Below are 24,594 nucleotides of genomic sequence, written 5' to 3'. Positions count from 1 at the left end.
ATATATATGTAATATTTCTAAGTTCCTTTTTATTTACACGTTATACATTATCAAATAATATGTGTGAAACGTCTTAAAAATATGACCCAAAATTTTCATTTTGAATTTAAATAAAACAATATTCCAAAAAAATCATCAATACAATCCAAGTGAAACTAAGAGTATCAACATCATATCAATTAGAGTAAATCACAAAAGCGGAACTATATGGTGTCTGCGATGCAGTCATACCAAGCTCTTCCCCTTGGAATCAGAAGTACCTGAAACATAAATTAAAAACCATAAGCACAAAGCTTAGTAAGTTTCTCCAAACTACCCCATATCATACATAATAAATAACATACCTGGTCCTCGCCCGACATCGAGCCCCACTCGGTATACAGATCTGTTATTCTTACGCCCCGCCTGACATCGGTCCATCCCACTATACACATACAATATACATCACATAATCACGTTAAAACATACAATGGTCATAAAACAATAGCAAACATTTCAGTCATCGAGCCTTACCCCGCATCGAGCCTCGTCCGGTATACATAGCAACACATAACACATGCAAGGGTCACGCGGATTCCTAGCATCCTAACACAAACAATAAGGGATGGCATTGGTGCCTTAGACCCGTTAAACCCAGTGATCAAACTCACCTCGACTGTTGAATCTCACTGATAATCCTTGGCTGTTGGTCCTACGATCCCCAAGCTATCAATACAAAATAACACCCAATTAACATTTGGGTTCCAATCCATACTTGGGGTAAAAAGAACATTTTACCCCTCACCTAGTTTGGTCCATGACTAAAGCCCAAACTCACAATCTAAAAGACCCAAAACCAACTAATCATCCAAGGCCCATTTACGACCCAATTTTACAAATTGGGCCCCAAACCCTAACATGGGCCTTACCCTAAAGCCCACCCATTTTCTTAGTCCAAAACAGTTTCATTCAGATGGCCCAATAAGAACCCAAACACCTAGGCCTAAAAGAAAGGCCCAACCTCAAAGCCTAAAATGCAAAACCCACTGACTGAGTACACGGGGCAAACTTAGTTGTACGCTAAGTGTACACGCTAAATGGCTTGTACGCCGTGTGTACAAACTTATACGCCCATCATACGCACCCATTAAGCCGATAATCCATTTTAAGCACTTAAATGCTTAATACAATAAGTCCAAACCACATATCTAATTGTAATAAGCGTCTAGAACCATAAAGTCACTGACTTGGTGACTTTTCATGCCCCAAAAGGACTCAACTTCATGATATAACACTTTACTTTCATTAAATGGACATAATCTCATGCATGGATGATTATAAACCCTAAAGGTGCAAACTTTATGGATCTTCAAGCTCAGAAACACCAAGAGTGGCAACTTATAGCTCTGGGATTGGTATCAAACCACTAGATCTCATTCATGGGTTATCTCTTGTGTGTGTGAGAGAGAGAGAGAGAGAAAGAGAGGTTAATAATAAAAAAAGAGGGTTAATGTAACACCCAAATTTTCAAATAATTTTTCACATTTTAAAAACACACTTTCATTCATAATTGTTATAAAAATATCATTGTATCACATAATCAGTTCATAACATCACATCCCAAGATCATAAAATGTAAAAGCTCCTCATGTGTGTACTGATCAAGCCGGCGCCTTCCCACGATCCTCATTGGTACCTGAAACACATAACACAACACTGTAAGCATAAATGCTTAGTGAGTTCCACAAAATACCACACACAACACATATTAGCCACTCGAGGCTATAACTCTGTTTGACCCTCTAGTCAATGTGTCTCAGTAAGACCCTCCAGTCCCATAACTGTGTGGGCCCTGTGGCCCTAACTCTGTGGACCTTCCGGTCCTAACTCTGGAAACTCTGTAACATACATAACATAAATCACATAGAAATCACATCATGCAAAAGCATACAAAATACGTTGTCACATAACTCTAATTACCACTCTAGGTAAAGTATAATGAGAAGACTCACATCGGGTAACTCGGTAAATCTCGAACACTGTAAAATCGGGTCTAGCCTCCGCCTAATCATATGAAATAAACACTCTAAATCAATACATCTCTCAAGGCTAGACTATTCCTTATCTTAGTACTCTCAGAAGGGTAAAAGACCATTTTACCCCTCTCATGGCTCAAAGACCCTAAAGTTGACCAAACCCTAAAAGTCAACAAAAGTCAACTCTCCGGGTTACGCTGCGCATACCAAACATGTACGTTGGGCGTACCCGGCGTCCTCACAGAAACGGGGTGCGCGACCCCTTACGTCGCGCATACTGGGATTACGCCCCGTGTAAATCCCAGTTTTGAAACTCTAAGCTCTTGAGGTCTTAAACAGTTAAGACCCACGTCCAACTTCTAGATCTGACCATTTCTAAGTCTCTTAATCCATAAAGTTGGTGACTTTAAGCCTTTGCATGGCTGGACAAGTCACTAACTCCCATAACATTCCATTTCCCAACTCTAGAAAGCTCATAACTCAAGCATGACCTCATAACAACGACCAAGATGGAAACTTTATGGATCTATAACACAAATATCACTGAAATGGGACAGATCTAGGTCCATGGAGTACATTACACTCATAAAGTCTCCACCTTTGGGACTTTTAACCCTAGAAATGGTCCATGCAATCATCTAACGAAATAAAGAGGAAAGTTTTGAACTTTATACCTCTAGATGAAGCTCCTTTCTCTGTAGATCTCATATCCAAATTTGCACTTCAAGCCCTAGCCTCCACAAGCTCTTCTCCTTCTTCTTCTCTAACACACCAAGACCCTTTTAGCTCCAAAACACACACACTCAAGCTAAGGACGATGGAAGGCTCTCTCTTAGGGTTTCACTCTCTGATATGGAGGCTGAGAAATGAGCCTTAGCATCCTTTAAATAGTGCACAAGCCAAACATTTAGGGTTTGCATCTGGACCCGTTACGCCCAGCGTAACCCTGGGTACGCCCAGCGTACCCAGGCGAGACCGCGTCCAAATTAAGCACATGAGTACGCGTAGCGTACTCCCCAGTACGCCCAACGTACTCATTTACTACAAGAACTCTCTCAAGGGACCAATCTTGACAACTTGATAAAATGGAAGGGTTAAATAGCTTACCTGAATTTCGGGATGTTACAATTCTTCCCCACTAGAACCAGACTTCGCCCTCGAAGTCTCATGCCGAAAACAACTCCGGATGTTGCTCCCGCATCTCTGACTCCGGCTCCCAAGTCAGCTCGGACCCCCTCCGATGCTGCCACTGGACCTGAACCAAAGGCACTTCCTTGTTCCTCAAAACCTTGACCTTCCGGTCCAAGATCGCGATCGGTCTCTCAACATAATTCAGACCCACGTCCACCTGGATATCCTCCAATGGCACCACTGCTGACTCGTCGGCTATAAACTTCCTCAGCTGAGACACGTGGAAGGTATCATGAATCTTGCTCAACTCCGCGGGTAGCTCCAATTGATATGCTACCCTGCCTACCCTCGCAATCACCCTAAACGGTCCAATGTACCGGGGCCCCAACTTGCCCCTTTTCCTGAATCGGATCACTCCTTTCCAATTAGACACTTTCAGGAGTACAAAATCTCCAACCTGAAACTCGAGCTCGGAACGACGCCTATCCGCGTAACACTTCTGGCGACTCTGGGTCGTCAACAATCTCTGTCTAACCTGTTGTATCTGCTCTGTCGTCTGAAGCACTATCTCAGTGTTGCCCATCACTCGCTGCCCTACCTCTCCCCAACAAATGGGAGTCCGACACCTCCTCCCATAAAATAACTCAAAGTGAGGCATACCAATGCCCAAAAGAATGGTGGCTGTTGTTATAGGAAAACTCAGCTAAAGGCATATACGTGTCCCAACTCCCTCCGAAGTCCAACACACATGCCCGAAGCATGTCCTCGAGCGTCTGAATCGTCCGCTCACTCTGTCCGTCCGTCTGTGGGTGGTAAGCGGTACTGAAATGCAGCCTAGTACCCAACTCGTCATGGAACTTCTTCTAGAACCTGGAAGTGAAACGTACATCTTGATCTGACACAATCAAGATCGGTACACCATGTCGCGATACCACCTCCCTCACATACACCTCTGCCAGCCTCTCTGCGGAAGAGCTCTCACTGATAGCAAGAAAATAAGCTCTCTTAGTCAGCCGTTCCACGATCACCCAAATTGCATCGACGCCTCTCGTGGTCCTCGGCAATTTGGTGATAAAATCCATGGAAATCTGCTCCCACTTCCATTGAGGGAACCTCAAGCGGCTGCAACTTGCCATGTGGACACTGGTGCTCGGACTTAACCCTGCAACATGTCAAGCACCTCTCTACAAACCACGCCACATCCCTCTTCATACAGGGCCACCAATAATCTCTTTTCAGATCCAAATACATCTTAGTAGCCCCGGGATGGATCGAAAACCTCGACCTGTGCGCCTCCTTCATCAAAATGGAATGTGCCCCACCCTCAAATGGCACCCAAATCCGGCCCTGGAAGGTCATAAGCCCCCGGCTATCGGCAATGAACTCAAATATTTGACCAATCACCCGCTCTCGCTTGCGGTTCTCCGGTCTCATGGCCTCCACCTGGGCCTCCCGAATGGTGTCCAACACCGAAGTCATCATTGTTAACCTCATACAAACATCTCGCAAAGGGGCACTCTCTGCCCTGCGACTCAAGGCATCGGCTACCACATTAGCCTTGCCCGGGTGGTACAGGATCTCACACTCATAATCCTTTACCACGTCCAACCATCTCCTCTGACGCATGTTCAGGTTGGGCTGATCCATAGATACTTCAAACTCTTGTGGTCCGTGTATATGGTACACCGAACCCCATACAAATAGTGACGCCAAATCTTGAGGGCGAACACCACAGCCCCCAACTCCAGATCGTGAGTAGGATACCTCGTCTCATGAGGCTTCAGCTGCCTCGATGCGTATGCTATCACATGCCCTCTCTGCATCAGCACTGCACCCAGTCCCGATATCGACGCGTCACAATACACCATAAAGTCCTCCATTCCCTTCGGAAGGGCAAACACTGGGGCTTCGCACAATCTCTGACGAAGTGTCTCGAATGAGGCATGCTGCTCCGGGCCACAACGGAAAGCCACGCCCTTCTGGGTCAGTCTGGTGAGGGGAACAACAATCCTGGAGAAATCTTGGATGAATCTCCGATAATAACCAGCCAATCCCAAGAAACTCCTGATCTCCGAAGGGGATCTTGGCACCTCCCAGCTCATCACCGCCTCAATCTTGGCCGGATCGACCAATATCCCATTCTGGTTGACGAGGTGTCCTAGAAATTGGACCTCTCGTAACCAGAAATCGCACTTGGGGAATTTGGCGTAAAGCCTCTCCGATCTCAGAACTTCGAGGATTTCCCTCAAATGCTCCTCATGATGCTCTCTGGACCTCGAATACACCAATATATCATCAATGAACACGATCACCGAACGATCCAACATCGGCCTGCACACCCTATTCATGAGATCTATGAATGCCGCCAGTGCATTGGTGAGCCCGAAAGGCATCACCACGAACTCGTAATGCCCGTAACGAGTCATGAACGCTGTCTTCTGGATATCCTCATCACGCACCCTCATCTTATGATATCCAGACCTCAAATCAATCTTGGAGAACCAAGACGCTCCCTGCAACTGATCGAACAAATCGTCGATCCTCGGTAAGGGGTAACGGTTCCTGACCGTCAGCTTGTTCAACTCCCGGTAATCAATGCACATCCGGTGTGAACCATCCTTTTTCTTGACAAAAAGGATCGGCGCTCCCCATGACGAGCTACTCGGCCGTATAAACCCCTTTCCCAGCAACTCCTGAACATGCGAGGATAACTCTTGCATCTTTGGAGGTGCAAGGTGATAGGGCGCCTTGGCGATAGGCGCTGCCCCCGGAACCAAATCGATACGGAACTCAACCTGCCTCTTGGGAGGCACACCCGACAACTCCTCGGGGAAAACATCCGGGAATTCACGCACTATCGGGACCTCATCGACCAAACTCGGTCTCTCTGCATCTACCCCTGTATCCACCACATAAGCCACATACCCACTACAGCCCTGCTGTAGACTCTGCCCCGCTCTCGCAGCTGAACAAAACGCCGAACCATAACGGGTACCCTCGCCATAAACCATAAGAAATCCCCCACTGGGGTCTCGTATGGTCACCAACGGTCGCTCGCAGTCGATAACGCTCCAAATCTGCTCAACCAGTCCATGCCCACGATGACAGAGACATCTCCCATAGCAACCGGGACCAAATCAATCGGAAACTCAACGCCGAAGATCTCGAGTACACATCCTCGAATCACATCAGTGGCATACACTGCTCTCTCGTCAGCTATGGAAACTCGCAAAGGTCGACTCAACGCCTCACGATGAATACTGATGTGCTGACTAAAGGCTAACGACACAAAAGACCAACTTGCACCCGAGTCAAATAACACCAAAGCAGGTACAGAACACATCAGAAATGTACCTACGCATATCACAACATAAGCATAACACCACAAACTCAAAACAAATAGAGGAAATAATACATACCAGCCACAACATTGGGTGTTGCGCGGACCTCCTCTACTGTCAACTGGAAGGCTCTCACGCGAACCTTCGGCGCCTCGGCCTTCACCGGCCGACTCTCTGTAGCTCGAACAGCAGCAGGGACAGATCCCTGAGCTGACCCTCATAACTGTGGACACTCGGCCTTCCGGTGTCCGGTCTGGTTGCAGTGAAAACAAATTGCAAACCCCTTGGGTCAATCCTTGGCCATGTGCCCCTCCTTGCCACACTTGTAGCATGACCCTGCTTTGCACACCCCCTCATAACTCTTGCCGCACTTGCCACAAGTGCGACCCTTCTGGTTCCCTGATCTCGAATCGGCAGGCTTAGCCCGCTTGGCAGCCGGTTGGGACTGTGCCGGTCGCCGATCCCTCCCCTGAGACTCCGCCTCCTCCCTGGCCCGAGTCTCTAGCTCAATCTCCCTTTTCTGGGCATTTGCCTGAAATTCGGCAAATGTACAGTACGTCGAGTTCGCCACAAATTCGTGGATGTCTCTCCTCAAAATACTCAAATACCGACTCATACGTGCCTGCTCGGAAGACACATGCTCAGGGCAGAACATCGCCCTCTCATGAAACATCCTGGTGATCATAGTAACAGACTCAGTACCATGCTTGAGGGTCAAGAACTCCTGGGCCAAACGCTCCCTTTCCATCGGGGGAATGTACTCATCATGAAACATAACGGTGAACCTCTCCCAGGTCACCGCAGCAAGCTCTGTTGAAGAATAGTGCGCTGTCACAAACTTCCACCAGTCCTTCGTCCCCAAGCGAAGTTGGTTCAGCGCGAACCGAACTCTCAGATGCTCCGGACATAAACATGTGTAAAAGCACCACTCAATGTTAGAGATCCACCTCATCGCGACTATCGGATCCTGAGTCCCATCAAACTCTGGTGGCTTCGTGTTGCTGAACTCCCAGTATATCAACGCGTCACCCCCCTGCGGCCTGGCAGCAGCAACGGCCGTAGTGGCTGCAGCAACAGCAACATCAGCATCAGTAAGAGCAACATACTGCTCATCAAAAGTCTCAATCAGTGTGGTCTTGATAGACTCGAACATCTCTGGAATCTCAGCGCGGATGGCAACAGCCACTTCATCATGAATCATCTGGTGGAGCTCCTCATCGCTCACCCCCCCCCCCCCCCCGCTAGTCCCTGGCCTGTGGTGTGTCCCCACCATGATGTCTCTCTTAAATACAACACAAGATATCAGAGACTCGCTCGAGTGTACACACACTCGATATCCCAATCCTACTTGATCCCTGGTACCCTAAGGATTCTTACTCGGGCTACGCACTGATCCGGTGCCTTCGGTAGTACAGGCCCAATACTACCGTCCACACCGCATCAATATTCACCCCATGTCCTCCTCCTAGGATCCCAAATCCCAAGTACTCTATTCTCTCTCTATACATAGTCTACTCTCTAGCAGATCTCTTATAAGCTCCTCGTTGCTATCTATTCACTCACAAGCATCTCCTAGCAGCAAAATCCCTAAGCTAAGGCATCACAAATCAGACCACTCTAGTCCTAATAAGAATACCTAGCCTACTCTAGCATGCATATCATATCATTACATATCTCATAACTCATAATGTAAGGGTATTTTGGGAAATCATCGTTCGGGCGCTGGTTGATCGTACACACTGCTCTGCTCTGCTCTTTCAAAAACTTTTTACTCTTCAGAAAAATTTTGTGAATTTTATTTTGAAAATCTCTCAAATCCTTAGTTTGAGTTCAGATACGCCCGAAGGTGCACCCGAATCCCTCAAACCAAGGCTTTAATACCAACTTGTAACACCCAAATTTTCAAATAATTTTTCACATTTTAAAAACACACTTTCATTCATAATTGTTATAAAAATATCATTGTATCACATAATCAGTTCATAACATCACATCCCAAGATCATAAAATGTAAAAGCTTCTCATGTGTGTACTGATCAAGCCGGCGCCTTCCCGTGATCCTCACTGGTACCTGAAACACATAACACAACACTGTAAGCATAAATGCTTAGTGAGTTTCCCAAAATACCACACATAACACATATTCGCCACTCGAGGCTATAACTCTGTTTGACCCTCTGGTCAATGTGTCTCAGTGGGACCCTCCAGTCCCATAACTCTGTGGGCCCTGTGGCCCTAACTCTGTGGACCTTCCGGTCCTAACTCTGGAAACTCTGTAACATACATAACATAAATCACATAGAAATCACATCATGCAAAAGCATACAAAATACTTTGTCACATAACTCTAATTACCACTCTAGGTAAAGTATAGTGAGAAGACTCACCTCGGGTAACTCGGTAAATCTCGAACTCTGTAAAATCGGGTCTAGCCTCCGCCTAATCATATGAAATAAACACTCTAAATCAATACATCTCTCAAGGCTAGACTATTCCTTCTCTTAGTACTCTCAGAAGGGTAAAAGACCATTTTACCCTTCTCATGGCTCAAAGACCCTAAAGTTGACCAAACCCTAAAAGTCAACAAAAGTCAACTCTCCGGGTTACGCTGCGCGTACCAAACATGTACGTTGGGCGTACCCGACGTCCTCATAGAAACAGGGTGCGCGACCCCTTACGTCGCACGTACTGGGATTACGCCCCACGTAAATCCCAGTTTCAAACTCTAAGCTCTTGAGGTCTTAAACAGTTAAGACCCACGTCCAACTTCTAGATCTGACCATTTCTAAGCCTCTTAATCCATAAAGTTGGTGACTTTAAGCCTTTGCATGGCTGGACAAGTCACTAACTCCCATAACATTCCATTTCCCAACTCTAGAAAGCTCATAACTCAAGCATGACCTCATAACAACGAACAAGATGGAAACTTTATGGATCTATAACACAAATATCACTGAAATGGGACAAATCTAGGTCCATGGAGTACATTACACTCATAAAGTCTCCACCTTTGGGACTTTTAACCCTAGAAATGGTCCATGCAATCATCTAACCAAATAAAGAGGAAAGTTTTGAACTTTATACCTCTAGATGAAGCTCCTTTCTCTGTAGATCTCAGATCCAAACTTGCACTTCAAGCCCTAGCCTCCACAAGCTCTTCTCCTTCTTCTTCACTAACACACCAAGACACTTTTAGCTCCAAAACACACACTCAAGCTAAGGACGATGGAAGGCTCTCTCTTAGGGTTTCACTCTCTGATATGGAGGCTGAGAAATGAGCCTTAGCATCCTTTAAATAGTGCACAAGCCAAACATTTAAGGTTTGCATCTAGACCCGTTACGCCCAACGTAACCCTGGGTACGCCCAGCGTACCCAGGCGAGTCCGCGTCCAAATTAAGCGCATGAGTACGCGCAACATACTCATTTACTACAAAAACTCTCTCAATGGACCAATCTTGACAACTTGATAAAATGGAAGGGTTAAATAGCTTACCTGAATTTCGGGATGTTACAGTTAATATAGTCTATTCATATTATATTTAACAGAAACTAACAATATTAGTCATAAGAACTGATGATATGCAATGTTTACTCTACAATAAATAATCCACACACAAAAAAATGTTCTATAAGAACTGTTTCATAAAAAATAAAAATCATAAGAACTATTTGTGAAATATTATTTTTTAAATATAAGGTTAAAAAATGAAAATAAAATAGATATCTCCATAAAATATAAAAATACGTTAAATTAATTTTAAAAGATACTGTATAAAGAAAAGTGAAAAAGAATACTATTATTTTGTGGAGATATGGCATGACCCAATATCGTGAATAAACAGAGCACAAAAGCAGAGGGAACTCAAAAAGGGCCTGTGTGAATTAGGGTTCCATTGACATCGCTCTCTTCACAAATCTCACACTCGCTATCAGCTTTCAGCGATCGGCGCCAATGGCGGAGGAAGCATCGACGGGGGTAGTGATTCGTTTCCATGCAGCCAAGGGTTTCGGATTTATCAAGCCAGATGATGGCGGCGATGATCTGTTTGTTCATCAATCCGAGATTCAAGCTGACGGCTACCGTAGCCTCCAGGATGGTCAGAAAGTCAAGTTTCTAGTTGTCGAGAAGAACAATCGGCAACAAGCTGTTAATGTTGCCGCTTTAGATGGATCTACCGGCGACAGAAACCGTAATCGCGATGGATACGGTGGTGGAGGTCGTAGAGGAGGTGGCGATGGATACGGATTTAGCCGTGGCGGCGGAGGCGGAGGGTACAATGATGGTGGAGGTTTCAGGGGAAACAATGGTAACGGCGGTGGGTTCCGGAGCGGCGGTGGTGGCGGCGGACGTGAATGTTATAACTGTGGTGGGGTTGGGCATATCGCAAGGGATTGTAGTAGCAGCGCTGGAGCTGGTGGCGGTGGCGGCGGTTGTTATAACTGCGGAGGGTTTGGTCATTTAGCTAGGGATTGTTCTCGCGGACGTGGAGGTAATGGTGGCGGAGGTGGTGGCGGTGGCGGTGGCGGTGGTGGTGGATGCTACACTTGTGGCGAACAAGGGCATATGGCAAGGGACTGTACCTCAGGAGGAGGTGGTGGGGGCGGCGGCGGCCGTGGTTTCTCTAGATCTGGTGGAGGCGGCGGTGGCTTTAGGTCTGGTGGCGGTGGTGGTAACTGCTACCATTGTGGAGAACCTGGACACTTTGCTAGAGAATGCCCGACCAATGCTTGATCAATAAACTAACAAAAGTGTATCCTCGACATTACTATCGGCTTAAGATTTTTGAGGTACATTTGGTTAATTAGTTCTTAGCTTTTCTTTTTTCTTGTTAATTGAACGATACATTGGAAGTCACATTCTAGATCTTGTGTCTTAATCCTATGAATATATTTGGAGGGCTGGTCCTTAATCTCAGTTTTGTTCGTGAAGTTTGATGTTTTCTCCTATGTTACTTCTGTTGATTATATTATATCAATCTGGTTGATTCTCTACTTCATGTCTTTATGCAATTCAAGAATTGTTTGCAGTTATATTGGATAATCAAGTTTTGATCTTTAGATGTTTACCTTTGATGGTAATTAGCACAAAGTTTCTGATTTTTTAATGTTGATCTTTCACCTTTGATGGATTCTGTTTAATGTTATTGCCATTTATTAAATTATCGAACTTTTAAATTCATGAATGTTATTTGAATTTTATCACCCAAATGACCACTTTCTTGTTTATAAAGTTAGGTAGTGTTTGGACAATGAAATCATTGAGATGGGATAAGATATTGAATTGTTTTTTCAAATTTGAATGAAAACACAGGATGTTTTGTCTGTTTAGTGTAAAATGTATCATTCATGGGACAGTTGTGTTTCTTTATATAAAAGAAAGAGTAAATTACTGAATTGTCCTTGTGGTTTGGGCAAAATTGCATGTTGAGTCCCTAACTTTTGTTTTGGACTCGGACCGTCCCTATATTTTCTTTTTATTGCGAATTTCGTCCTAGCAGACATGAAATGACTATTATAATTCTACCTTTATATACATATTTTTTAGTTTTTATATTATTGTTTTTTTAATAATATTAATTTAGATAGGACCCACCACAATTCACCCCTATCTCTCTTTTTTTTACACCCTCTTTCTCTTCCTGCATCTCATCGGCCACACTATTACCGTAACAACTTGTAGCCGACACCCCATCATCACCTCGTTACGCCAGATCATATTTTCGGTCATTGCAACACCATCGGAAAACTGAATAGACCACAAACGTGTGAAATACATTTCTAAAGTTCACCTCCGTTTGAAAATCGATTTTGGAAATTAAACCAATCTAAAACACCGTACTCCTGGTTTGATGTTTCATAGACTCAATTGAATCTTTGTACCTTTGAATTCGAAGTTTCATAGACTCGATTGAATCCGACTCCATAACCCTAATTGGAACGACTAAACCAGACATACCCAAATGAACAAGATATACTTTCGCGATTGAGAGCACATAATCATAGGGAATAGAGATTGAACTAAACACAAATTCACAATTGAATATGACGGTTTATACTAGTGTTTCTTGCACGATGTATTTCTTTGAACGTCGATTGAGACAAGCCTACAAGTGTATGTGGGAAGTTGCTCAATTTCTACTTCGATATCCAGATCATGATTATATTATTATTTTTAGGCTTCGAATCTTCGGTACAGGTACATGACCATCGATGGAGACAAACCCTCACCACCACGAGCATTAGATGTAGACGATAGAGCAGAGAAGAAATTGGGTGCGGGTAGGTTTGCCAGTAAACCCTTGTCCATCCAACTTGTGGTGGCAACAACGAAAGGATTGTGGTGGTGAATGGTTGCCGACAGAGAGAAAAGGTTGAAAGGTCTCGTGGGCTTTTGAGTCATAGTGGAGGAAGGAGGTTGAATGTATAAATGAGGTGGTACCACGAACTTATTATCAATTTTCTTTTAATAAACTAAAAAATATCAATAAGGGTAAATTAGTTTTTTTTTTTTATTTTTTATGTTTGAGAGAGATTAAAAATGCAACAAAAACAAATCAGAAGCAATGTCTGAGTTAAAAAAATAAGTTAGGGACCAAACACGTATATTACCCTATACCACAACAGAGACCATTTATGTAATTTACTCTAAAAGAAATCGCAATCATATCAAACAAGATCTTACCAAAATGTTTCTTGTAAATTTGTTTGCAAAGTCTTGTTTGCATACAATTTATTGTAGAATGGTGTTGAGATGTTGATTACGACATCAATTGTGTAAATAACTTTAACTTTTTAAATAGTAAACTTAATTATGCAAAGCATAACAATTAAAAAGAAAACATTTTAAACAGAAAGAGATTTAAGATTCTCTTGACAGTGTACATCTAAAGGCATAAAATCACATAGGGATTAAGTTGCTTGTCATGTTGCTCTATCTAATTTGTGATAACTGAATGTAGCTGTGATGCTTTATGTGGCTTTTGCAATTAACAATGCTCTATTTTAGGGATGAGCATATGGACTGGGGAACTGGTCCCGGAGTCGGAACTGGTACCGAAACAGGAACCCGATGGAACCGGTCGGGATGGGATTGATACTATAATTTCATCAATTTTTTGAACCGGGACCCGGTAAGAACCGGTCATTGGAACCAGCCCAAAACCGGGAACCGGACCGAATAACTCACTCAAATTTTGAAAGTTGCATAACTCACTCAATTTAACTTTTTTTGACCTGAATCTTTTTCCTACATGTATATTAGGATTTGTAGTTAAGTTTAGACTATAAAAACGATTGATTTGGTTAAAAATTGAATGAGTTACAAGCCTCGCAAGGAAGTGTTTCAAATCAGAATTTTTTTTATGTTACAACAATTAAACGTAGTCTGACTTTGTTGTTCAAATGTGCATAACTCACTCAGTTTAAGTTTTTTTGACTTGAATCTTTTTCCTACACGTAGTTTAGGTTTTGTAGTTAAGTTTAGACTATAAAAACGTTTGATTTTGTTAAAATTGAATGAGTTACAAACCCCACAAAAAAACGTGTCAAATCAGACCAATTCCAAAATCGAAAACCCGGCAAAAACCGGACCCGGTAGAACCGTTGGGCCGGTTCGGTTCCTGATTTTGGCCGCAACCGGTTCTCAGGTCCGATCTGGGTCGGGCCGGTTCCGGCTGGTTCGGTCCGTTTGCTCATGCCTACTCTATTTTGAGTTAATGAATGATTTTTTGTAGCTTCGTTTTAAGTTAAACGGATAATTTTTTAGGTTCTATATGGGTTTCTTTAGAAGAATTGACAAATTTTGTTGGGTAAATTACACTAATCGCCTTTTGTGCATGTTTTAAAAAGCACATTTAATCCTTATTTTCAAAAATTAATTTGAACCGTCTCTCGTTTGGTTTAACATTGTATGCTCATTCATAAAAGACGATTTTGTTGCGAATTTAGTCCGTGCCAAAACTGAAATGACCATAATATCATTGTCATTTAATTTTCCAATTAATTTGATATTTTTATTCTTATTTTCAATTTAAATAAATAGGGACCCTTTATACCATCCCTCCCCCTTCACTTTCCCCACACTCTTTTACTGACTGGAAACACACATGGACACACATTCGATGAGAGGGAAAAATGAGACCCATCATAACCTCTATCCTTCGGCAAGTCACCAACAAGTTACGACCACCATCACCACCTCCATCCTCCTGCGGACCTTCTCCCGACATCTATCACTGTGTCCACCCAACTCCCTCACTTCCAGCAATGTCTCAAGCCATCGCCTCGCCGGAGAAGGTTGGCATCATAGAGCCGCCTTCGATATCATAGATTTGTGATGAAAACACGTATGCCATGACCGCCATCACCATCGTAGATCTGTGCTAAAACCCTAACTATTGCCACCTCTGTTCGAAAACATAGATTTGAGGAAGTGGTTATTTATTTTTGCAATGGTGGTGACTGTGACACTTTTGGATATACATCATAAAAGATCAAAGGATACAAATATGATATAGGGTTTGGTTTTTGACACTTCATATTGCGACGATGATTTAGGGATACATCGGAAAAGTTCTTCCTGTTAAGTCTGTGGTTTGCCGATCTGTTCTTCCTTTTCAGTCTAGATTCACCAGAAAAGTTGGGAGTCATGTGAGAGAGAAAGGGGTACAAGGGAGAGAATGAGAGGAGATAAAGGGTTATTAGGGTCTTGAGAGAGTTATCGAAGATCTCGCCGGAGTAGTGTCGTTGGTAGTGATCTTCTTCCGGCAAACGCGAAAAAAAACTGAACCCAATAGTGGTGGTGGTGATGATCGACGGTAGTGGTAATGGTGTTGGTCAATGGAAATAGTGAAGCAACCATATATTTAATTAAACAATTTTATTTAATAGATTAATAGTTAGTAAATAATAAATAAATCAAAAAAGAAACACATAAGGTCAAAGTGGTATTTTTATGTCCGGATGGATAAAACGTTTTAGTTTTAAATTAACGAGGGACGATACAAGTTAATTTTTGACAATAGAGACTAAACATACGTTTTGACACATGTACGAGAGATGATTGATGTAATTTACCCAATTTTGTAATGTGGCATGATATTAACAAACATAATTAAGGGGTGTTTGAGATTGCTTCTTTAATGTGTTTATTGCACTTTGACACTAGTAATAATTTTTTTTAATGTTTTGATAGATTAAAATTAAAAATGCTTATTTACTTAAATAATGAGGTTTTGATAAGTTAGTATATATATATATATATATATATATATATATATATATATATATATATATATATATATATATATATATATATATATATATATATATATATATAGTCATTTTACATCTATAAACATAATTGTAAAAAACCAAAAAATAACTTCTCAACTTATTATGTTTTGACACCTGATAAGCTAATCCAAACTTCTTTTTAAACTTAATTTTTATCACTGGAAAAACTAATAAACACTTTTATAAATAAACATAAGTTATTAAACATAATCAATCCCAAACACCACTTAAGACTATGTTTGTGGAATAACTAGAACAAAGAAATATAGCCAAAAATCTCTACTTCATTAGTTTAAGAGAGGGAAAATTACCGATAATTAAGAAGGGTAATTCTTTACGTACCCCCAAATTGTTTTGTGTAGCCCCTCATTATGAATCAAATAGTGTATGTATCCCTATAATTTGATAATTTATATGAGTGTGGATGTACCTATAATAACACCCGTCAAGAAATATAAAATCAATTTTACTTTTTCCCCATAATTTACATTTTTGGCCCACCGACTTTGTATATCTGTCTAACTCAAAGTCACAAATCTCCACCTCGAACGGGATACAAAGTCTAACCGTATGTTTAATACAAAATTACATCTGCAAGTGAAAACAAAAACCGACTTACAACACTTGTGCCCAAAAGCTCGATAACCAATATGCATCTACAAAGACACATGGGTTTGTGACCAAAAACCAACACTTTCGAAGATACATGCAACTATACAAACTCCTTGATGCTTCAACCTAACTATGCACTTACAAAATCGGTGGGTGTACATGATCCTTACTTCCATGGTATGATCCATAAACCTCTTAGGGTCAACAATAAAACATTCTTCACCAATGTCACCATGAATAAATAACACGTGATTTCCTGTGTGGTCGATCCTATCCATCCAACTATAACCCTTAGCCATAAGTAAATCCCTAAACTAGATAACCTTCATACTGATTACTGTTCCATGACACCATTTAAAATTTGATCACATGTCCTCAACACGTCAAAAATAAAACCCATAAAAAGGAACCAATTGACGATTACCATTTGTTTAACATGAAGCTAACCATTATCAACTACCAAGATCCAAAAGTCAACTAATTTCATATTTTAAAATTTTGATTTTAAATATTTAATATCAAATTAAAATTCTTTGAATAAATTTCGTTTAATCCACCAAAAATCCCATTCTTTACTCCTCTACAATTTAGGTCTTTTTTCTTTGACATTTTTTTTTTCAATCTTCCTATACTAGTAAATCAAGATATACAATTTAAGACTACTTTTTTTTAATATCCTATTAAAGATGAATCAAAATTTAGGCCCTCAACAAATTTGGCCATGCATAATCGGTCATGATGAACATGCATGCCTCAAACATCATTAACACCACTATCACGAGGACACCACAACACTACCAAGGGCAGAACCATTTGGTTGGTAGGGGTAGCACTTGCTACCCCTAAAAAAAATCATGGATCATGCACAATTTTTTTTTTCAATTGTGGTGTTTCTATTTAGCCTAATTTTAAAGTCCAAAGAAGCTAAATGTCCAATTACGCCCATTGAATGTCTTTATGAAATATATGGGTCCAATCAAATGCAACAGTTGAGTAAGCATATAACTATTTGCTATAAGTTACAAACCCCCACTTATTAAAACTATAAGAAATATAAATGCATGTCGATTGGAGTTGTTTGTGTGTTTGACATCGGAATTATACGAACATCCGAAGACGTGTAATGGTTTGTGTCAAGTGAAATAAATCATTTTATTTAAATTTATATATTTTATGCGCAATATTTAATTAAGTATACATCATGTATAAGTCATTATATGTCGTGTTTATTGAGTTTTATTTCCGTATCATATCATGTTAATTTTTGTGACGAAATTTGAACACAAACACGACACAATACGACATTGACTTTTTTATACATGACGACACGAACATTAATTCAAATTTCCATTTCGTTTCAATATTTTTTTTCTTTTATTGGATTTTCATGGTGTATTGTCAACTTTAACTACACCTAGACTTATATCTAATGACATTGTAATATTTAATTCTATTTATCTTATTATAAATTACTGTAAAAAAATATGTGCTACCTCTATCGAAAATTTCTGATTCCACCCTTCAACACTACTATCAACAATGCTTCCAACGCTTTCCCCACCGCCTTTCAGGGTCAGCCCAAAAGTGGATACAGAATTGGCTACGGGTTTGGCCCAAAAAATGAAATAATGTCAAAAATCTTAGGGTATATATATATATATATATATATATATATATATATATATATATATATATATATATATATATATATATATATATATATAGGGTTAGGTTCATGTGAGACGACTTAATTTTGTGAGACCATGAGACACATTTTTTTTATTTTTTTTAATTTTTTTAATTTTTTTTAGTTAATTCAAGTTCCGCAAATAATATTAATTTTTTTTTTTGGATTTTTCCATTTATTTTGCATTTTAAAATTATTTTTTAGAATATGTACAATGTAATATTCTATTAGAATATTTCACGTATTTTAAAAAAATCGAGATTTTATTTTTTTATTTTTTTAGTTAATTCAAGTTCCGAAAATAATATTTAAAAAAAGAATTTTTAGATTTTTCCATTTATTTTGCATTTTAAAATTATTTTTTAGAATATGTACAGTGTAATATTCTATTAGAATATTTTACATATTTTTCAAAAAAAAAAACGGGATTTTTTTTTATTTTTTTAGTTAATTCAAGTTCCGAAAATAATATTAAATTTTTTTTTTTGGATTTTTTCATTTATTTTGCATTTTAAAATTATTTTTAGATTTGGTCTCACGGTCTCACAAAATTAGAATGGTCTCAAATGAACCTGAACATATATATATATATATATATATATATATATATATATATATATATATATATATATATAGTTTATTAATGATTATACCAATATAAAACAAGTTGTGCATATATTTTCATATTAGTGTTTTATTTTACATCAAGGGCTTTTTGTTACGTGTTTGCCTTTAAGTCCAAAATATATTTAAACTGCTTCTGTCACAGTTAAGTAATACATTTTAAAGAAATAATAACAACAACATTAATTCCGACCCATATGCCGTAAGGATCGGGTTATAAGAAGGAAGGTAAAATATTAATGGGAAATTGATTTGTACATAATATTTTTCTTCTTTATATATAACAATTTATGTTTTATAGGATTGTATAGTACAAAATTTTAAGATAAAAATTATTGTATATGAAAAAAAAAAATTATTGTTGCCTTTCATAGACCACTTCAAATATAAGAACATGAGAAAAACATAAACCCGCACTTGATTGTCTTATACATATGAATCTTTTTTACTCGTGTGCAACTAAAAACTAAGAAAATACAATAAAGTCTTTATTTATTCAGTAAAGCATAATAATATATTTGAAAATACTTAACCAATTTTCAAAAGCCATATGACACACAAATCATATTCTAATATTAGTAAACAGGAGAAATATCAATTAACAAAACGATAATGTTATAAAAGAATCGAAAGTTGAATAAAGTATTTGTAATTTAACTCACCTTAAACTTTTAGATGATTAGTTACAAGTCATTATCATTCTTTTCTACAAGAATGTATGAAATCGAATTATTTGTAGCATGACGGTTTCATTTGCCTAAAATGTCTACACCTAAACCCTAATCACTTACAAATCATGTTTTCTATTTCGCATTTGCTTTTTCTTTTTTCTAATTATGTGAAAGACGACTTGTCTTAATGTTATGGCCAGGACTTCTTAGCACGATCCAATCCAAAAGGATTAACAGAAAAAAAAAGTGATCGCATAATTTTCTAATCTCTAATGTCGGGTTGTTAACTTCTCAATTTGTGTGGCTACTACTTCTAGCAAATAAAAGTTGTCAAGTAACTCTGAGACTCGGGATCAATGTTTTCAAAAACCGTTTCGAACCGGTTGTACAAGACCTGACGAAAAGAGCGGTTAAAACAACATTGGTTTTATATCTATTTATGATTCAGAACGAACCGATAGGTTTTTACAAAAATTCAGTTAAACTGGTTATATTGAACCGTTATTGAACCAATCTTAATAAGAAAGTGAATATTTTTTATGATGAAGTTTATAGTGAATTTTATTTACTAAGCGATCAAGCTGACGCATTTAACACTCTATGTATCAAAATCTCTGATCTTTGATACGTTTAATATTTCTCTAAAACTATATTTTGTTTTGGTATTATACTTGATTTTTATTTTTGATGTATTTTGATTGATGTAAAACTTACGATTACATATAACTTGTGAGCATCAAATTTTTGGTTATATATATATATATATATATATATATATATATATATATATATATATATATATAAAAGAAAATAAAAAATACATGAAATATTCTAAAAAACCGAGTTGACCGGATGTTCGAACCAATAACGCGTCACCAGGAGGTTCAACTAAAAAAATTGGTTTTTTAGAACATTGCTCGAGACATGCTTATATATATATATATATATATATATATATATATATATATATATATATATATATATATATATATATATATATATTATTAAAGATATAAAATATGATGTTAAAAATCCAGACCTATATTTTCTGAAAAATACCATATATTTTGATGTCTACTAAATTGGATATAACAAATATATATACATTTACCAAGCTACACATCATTATCGAACATGAACCTAACTATCTTGCTAATTAACTCGTTAACTAACTATGATAAAAATAATTAATTTGCAATGAAAACAGTCACATGACACTTACAATGCTAATACTAATGTATTTTATATGCTCAAAAGTTAGTATTATGTTTGATAGAAAATATTTTTTATGTTTGATAGAAAATATTGTATTATTATAATCTTATTGTACTATTTCTGTTAGACATGTAGTATTATCTTTGTATATGATTAAAGTAAAAATAATAATACCATGTGTCATAAGAAAAATACAGTAAGATTACAAACATAATGTATATTCTGTCAAACAAAATAATACAACAAAATCATAGCAATATACTAATACTTTATGTCTTAATACAGATTATTTGGATCCAAAAGAAAAAGAAATACACAAAGATTATGATGAAATTATCTTGCTTCAACAAAGAAAATATAGTAAAGTTATAATAAAATAATAAAATTAAATTACTATGGAATAATAATTTTAAGAAAAACATATCAACTCTGATTTTTTTCATTTAGAAAACACCATCAAATTTTATTTCATAAACATTTTGACCGATTGATTATTTTTTTACCGGCTAAAATGTCAAACATATAAATATTTTTTAGTGATTTTTTAATCTTTTTTCATTAAAAAAAATAAAACAATAACTTAATTGGAAATAAACCCAAAATATAAAAAATATTCTTACATGAACACAATAACCCTACATTTAAGGGAAAATACCACAAATAGACAAAAAATGGGGGTGAATTTCTAAATTTAGTCACAAAATTTGATTTTTCCAGTTATAGACATACATTCCGCGGAGGACCCTCCGCGGAATGACGTCATTTCTGCGGAATGGATCTTGAGGTTTTTTTTTTTTTTTTTTCATATCGATTCTTCGGGATTTATATTAATTCCCCAACTAATTATTTTCAAGTAAAGATTATAATAGTATGATAATCATTTCTTAAAAATAATTAGTTTGAGAAATGAATATAAACCCCGAAGAATCAATGCGAAAAGAAACACACTAAAGATCCATTCTTCGGAGCTACCTCGGCGGAATGGGTTCATTCCTCGGAGGTAGCTTCGTGGAATGGATTTTTAGTGTTTTTTTTTTTTTTTTTTAAATACATTGATTTATTTACGATTTTGACATTCTACGGAGCTACCTCCGCGGAATACATGTCTATATCCAGAAAATTCTATTTTTATGTCTATTTTTTTAAAATACCCCCCATTTTTTGACTATTTACGGTATTTTCTCTACATTTAATCTCTAAAGGTAGTTGGTGCTATTTTTGTACCATTAAAGGTCCTACGTACAAGTGAATCAGGAGAACCACATCGTTGCTTAAAAAGAAAGTGAAGTTGATAAAATATCCGATAGTTTTCAACATTAATGTCTTAAAGAAAACGTGTGGGGTTGCAAAAGAAATGAAACCAAAAGTTATTACTTCGTCCTTGGGATAAAAAGGCATGAAGCAGCACAACAACCATATTCGACGGTAGCTAGCGAATGTTTGCTAAAGGCTGACACAATGAAAAAAAAAAAAAAAAAAGACAAAACAACTTGATTCGCAAGTGATTGAATTGACCTACGTGATGTATCATCATGTATAGTCTCTTCAATTCGATAACGATAGACACAATAATAATAAATGCACGAAATAATATATTAGAACATACTCTCTATGTTGACTTAAACATCTCTAGAAATTTAAAGATAACAAGACAAGGCTGAAATATAAGGCCTCTATAACAAACGGTATAAGGAAAATGACTTAAAAATGTAACTAAATTTTAATTTTGTATAAAAAAAAACATTATTGAAATTTAACATGTTCAAAAAATACAAATGAACTTAAGAAATTATAAAAAAAAAAAATACAGGAGAATGACACATTAGCCCCATAAACTATTTTGAATTTGTTCATTTAATCTCAATTTTTTTTGTGCTTTGTGGGGGCATAAAGTAGATGTAATATCCTGTTCCGAATGGTTTCCTATTTCGGGGTGGTGACCAATGATCGAGAATTATCAAGCTCTAGGACCGTTGAGGAAATGAGATTTGGACCTTTTTGGATACGAGTGATGTAAATTTAGATGACCCGAGAGATCGGTTTGTGTTTTGGAACCAAAGGGTATTTTGGTAAAGTGTCAGCTTGGACTTTGATGGAAATTGGATTTTTGTTCGGGAAATTTTAAGGCGATTATGAGATGATAAAAGCGTAGAGCTTCTCGTTACCTTTTAATGGATATAAAGATCGTCGGAATCAGATCTATAATGAAGAAGTTATGGCCTTTGAATGAATTTAGAGTTTTGGGGAAAAACCCTAGTAAGCGGTGTGTACATGGGGAGTACGCAGGGCGTACTCGTGCGAGGACCCTTACACGAGGCATACCTTGGCGTAAGCTAAGTGTAGTCAGCAGTTTAATCGCGAAGCTTCGGCCTTATACGTTGGGCGTACGAGGAGTTCAAGAAAACCTAAATTAAGTGTGTTGTAGCCTATATAAACACCTTAAGACCCTAGGAATGACCTCTTTACCAGCCCCCAAACCTCCTAAAACCCTAATTCATCCCTTAAGCTTTCTTGGTGGTGTTCTTGAGCCCTTGATAGGATTTTAGTGGTTGTTTTGCTCATTGTGAAGGAAGCTTTGAAGATTGAAGGTGCTTTGCTTAGAAGGAAGGTCATAGATCCAGAATCATCTCACTTGTTGCAATCTCTTTGAGGTATCAAGTTCATACCTTGGCTTGTAGTGTAACGTCCCAAAAATCATGACCATTTTTTTTTTAAAAAACATTAATAAAACCATAAGTATTAAGTCATTTCAACCATAACTAAAGGATTATATATCACAATAGGGTATCATTTTAAAACACCTGTTCGTTTTATCAGAGTAAACATCCCAGGCTAAAACTCCTTTGGTGTATGTGCCATGCGATCACCCCGAGCTCTTCCCTCCGCTACCGGAAGTACCTGAAACTAAAACTGATAACCGCAAACACAAAGCTTAGTGAGTTCCCCAACCTACCACATACCACACGCATAACCAAGAACATATTACCACGTACTGGGCCCCCGTCCACTGCATCGGGCCTTGCTCGATATCGGGTCCCGCTCGGCATTAGGCCCCGCTTGGCATCAGGTCTCACCTGGCATCGAGCCCCGCTCGGTATACAGATCTGTCTCTCTTAGGCCCCGCCTGCCTCCGGGCCTCGCCCGCTACATACATACATACAATCAAATAACATACTAATAAATAAACACTCTCTAACTGTTCCCTGATCTAAGGCCTCGCCTAACTAGGGCCTCGCCCCTGTCCTACTACTGAAATTGTGGAACCCCGTCCATACTCCTGTTAGTAGTGAGATAGGGCCCCCCATCCACAGTCACTCCCTTCCTATCCCAGGCCTCGCCCCTACTCTGCTAATGTTGAGATATGGAACCCAATCCACACTCAGCTAGTGATGAGATACGAGACCTCGCCCACACTCACCTCCCTACCAGGCACATACAAGTATCACAGAGATAACAAGTATAATCTAACATACAACATAAGAATCTTCCTCAGAATTGCCCCGACATTGCACCCCCGACCCGAAGACATACTATCATCTAACATACTACGGGCTTACCTCGACATCGGACCCCCGGTCTTGAATCTGTCATACCTACTCATGCAAGAATCACAAAGACCTCTAGCATTCTAACCTTCCTCGGGCCTCGGACGACATCAGGTCGAAACCCGGAACATATACAATAAGTGCCTAGGGCTAACCCCCGGGTCTTCCTACTATACATAAACATAAACATAATGGGTCGGCATTGATGCCTTAGACCCATATAAAAAATGAGGAGACTCACCTTGTACTGCTGAAGACTAGCTGAACACTTCTGACTGCTATCAGGTGACTCTTGAACTACTGATCCTTCGGCTCCCCAAACTATTAATACCCAAAAATAACACTTAGACCACAATACCCTCAAAAGTCAAAACAAGTCAAACTTGGTCAAAGTCAACATCCAGTTGACTTGACTCGCCGAGTTGGTCCAACAACTTGTCGAGTCCCTATTCTTTTAA

At 38.7% G+C, this 24,594-nt stretch overlaps 1 protein-coding gene across 1 annotated transcript; it reads left to right on the top strand.

Moving 5' to 3' along the window:
- The first annotated feature begins 10,294 nt into the window (after positions 1-10,294).
- On the top strand, positions 10,295-11,417 carry LOC145092991 (cold shock protein 2-like). Its single transcript, XM_079031018.1, has one exon. The coding sequence runs from the start codon at positions 10,441-10,443 to the stop codon at positions 11,218-11,220; it is 780 nt and encodes a 259-aa protein (XP_078887144.1). The 5' UTR covers positions 10,295-10,440; the 3' UTR covers positions 11,221-11,417.
- The last annotated feature ends 13,177 nt before the right edge of the window (positions 11,418-24,594 follow it).

Source organism: Lactuca serriola, chromosome 3 (assembly GCF_051521515.1).
Source record: "Lactuca serriola cultivar US96UC23 chromosome 3, Lser_US96UC23_V15, whole genome shotgun sequence".
NCBI classification, from domain to species: domain Eukaryota; kingdom Viridiplantae; phylum Streptophyta; class Magnoliopsida; order Asterales; family Asteraceae; genus Lactuca; species Lactuca serriola.
Note: the sequence above shows the minus strand (reverse complement) of the source record. Positions and strands in the feature narration are given on the sequence as shown.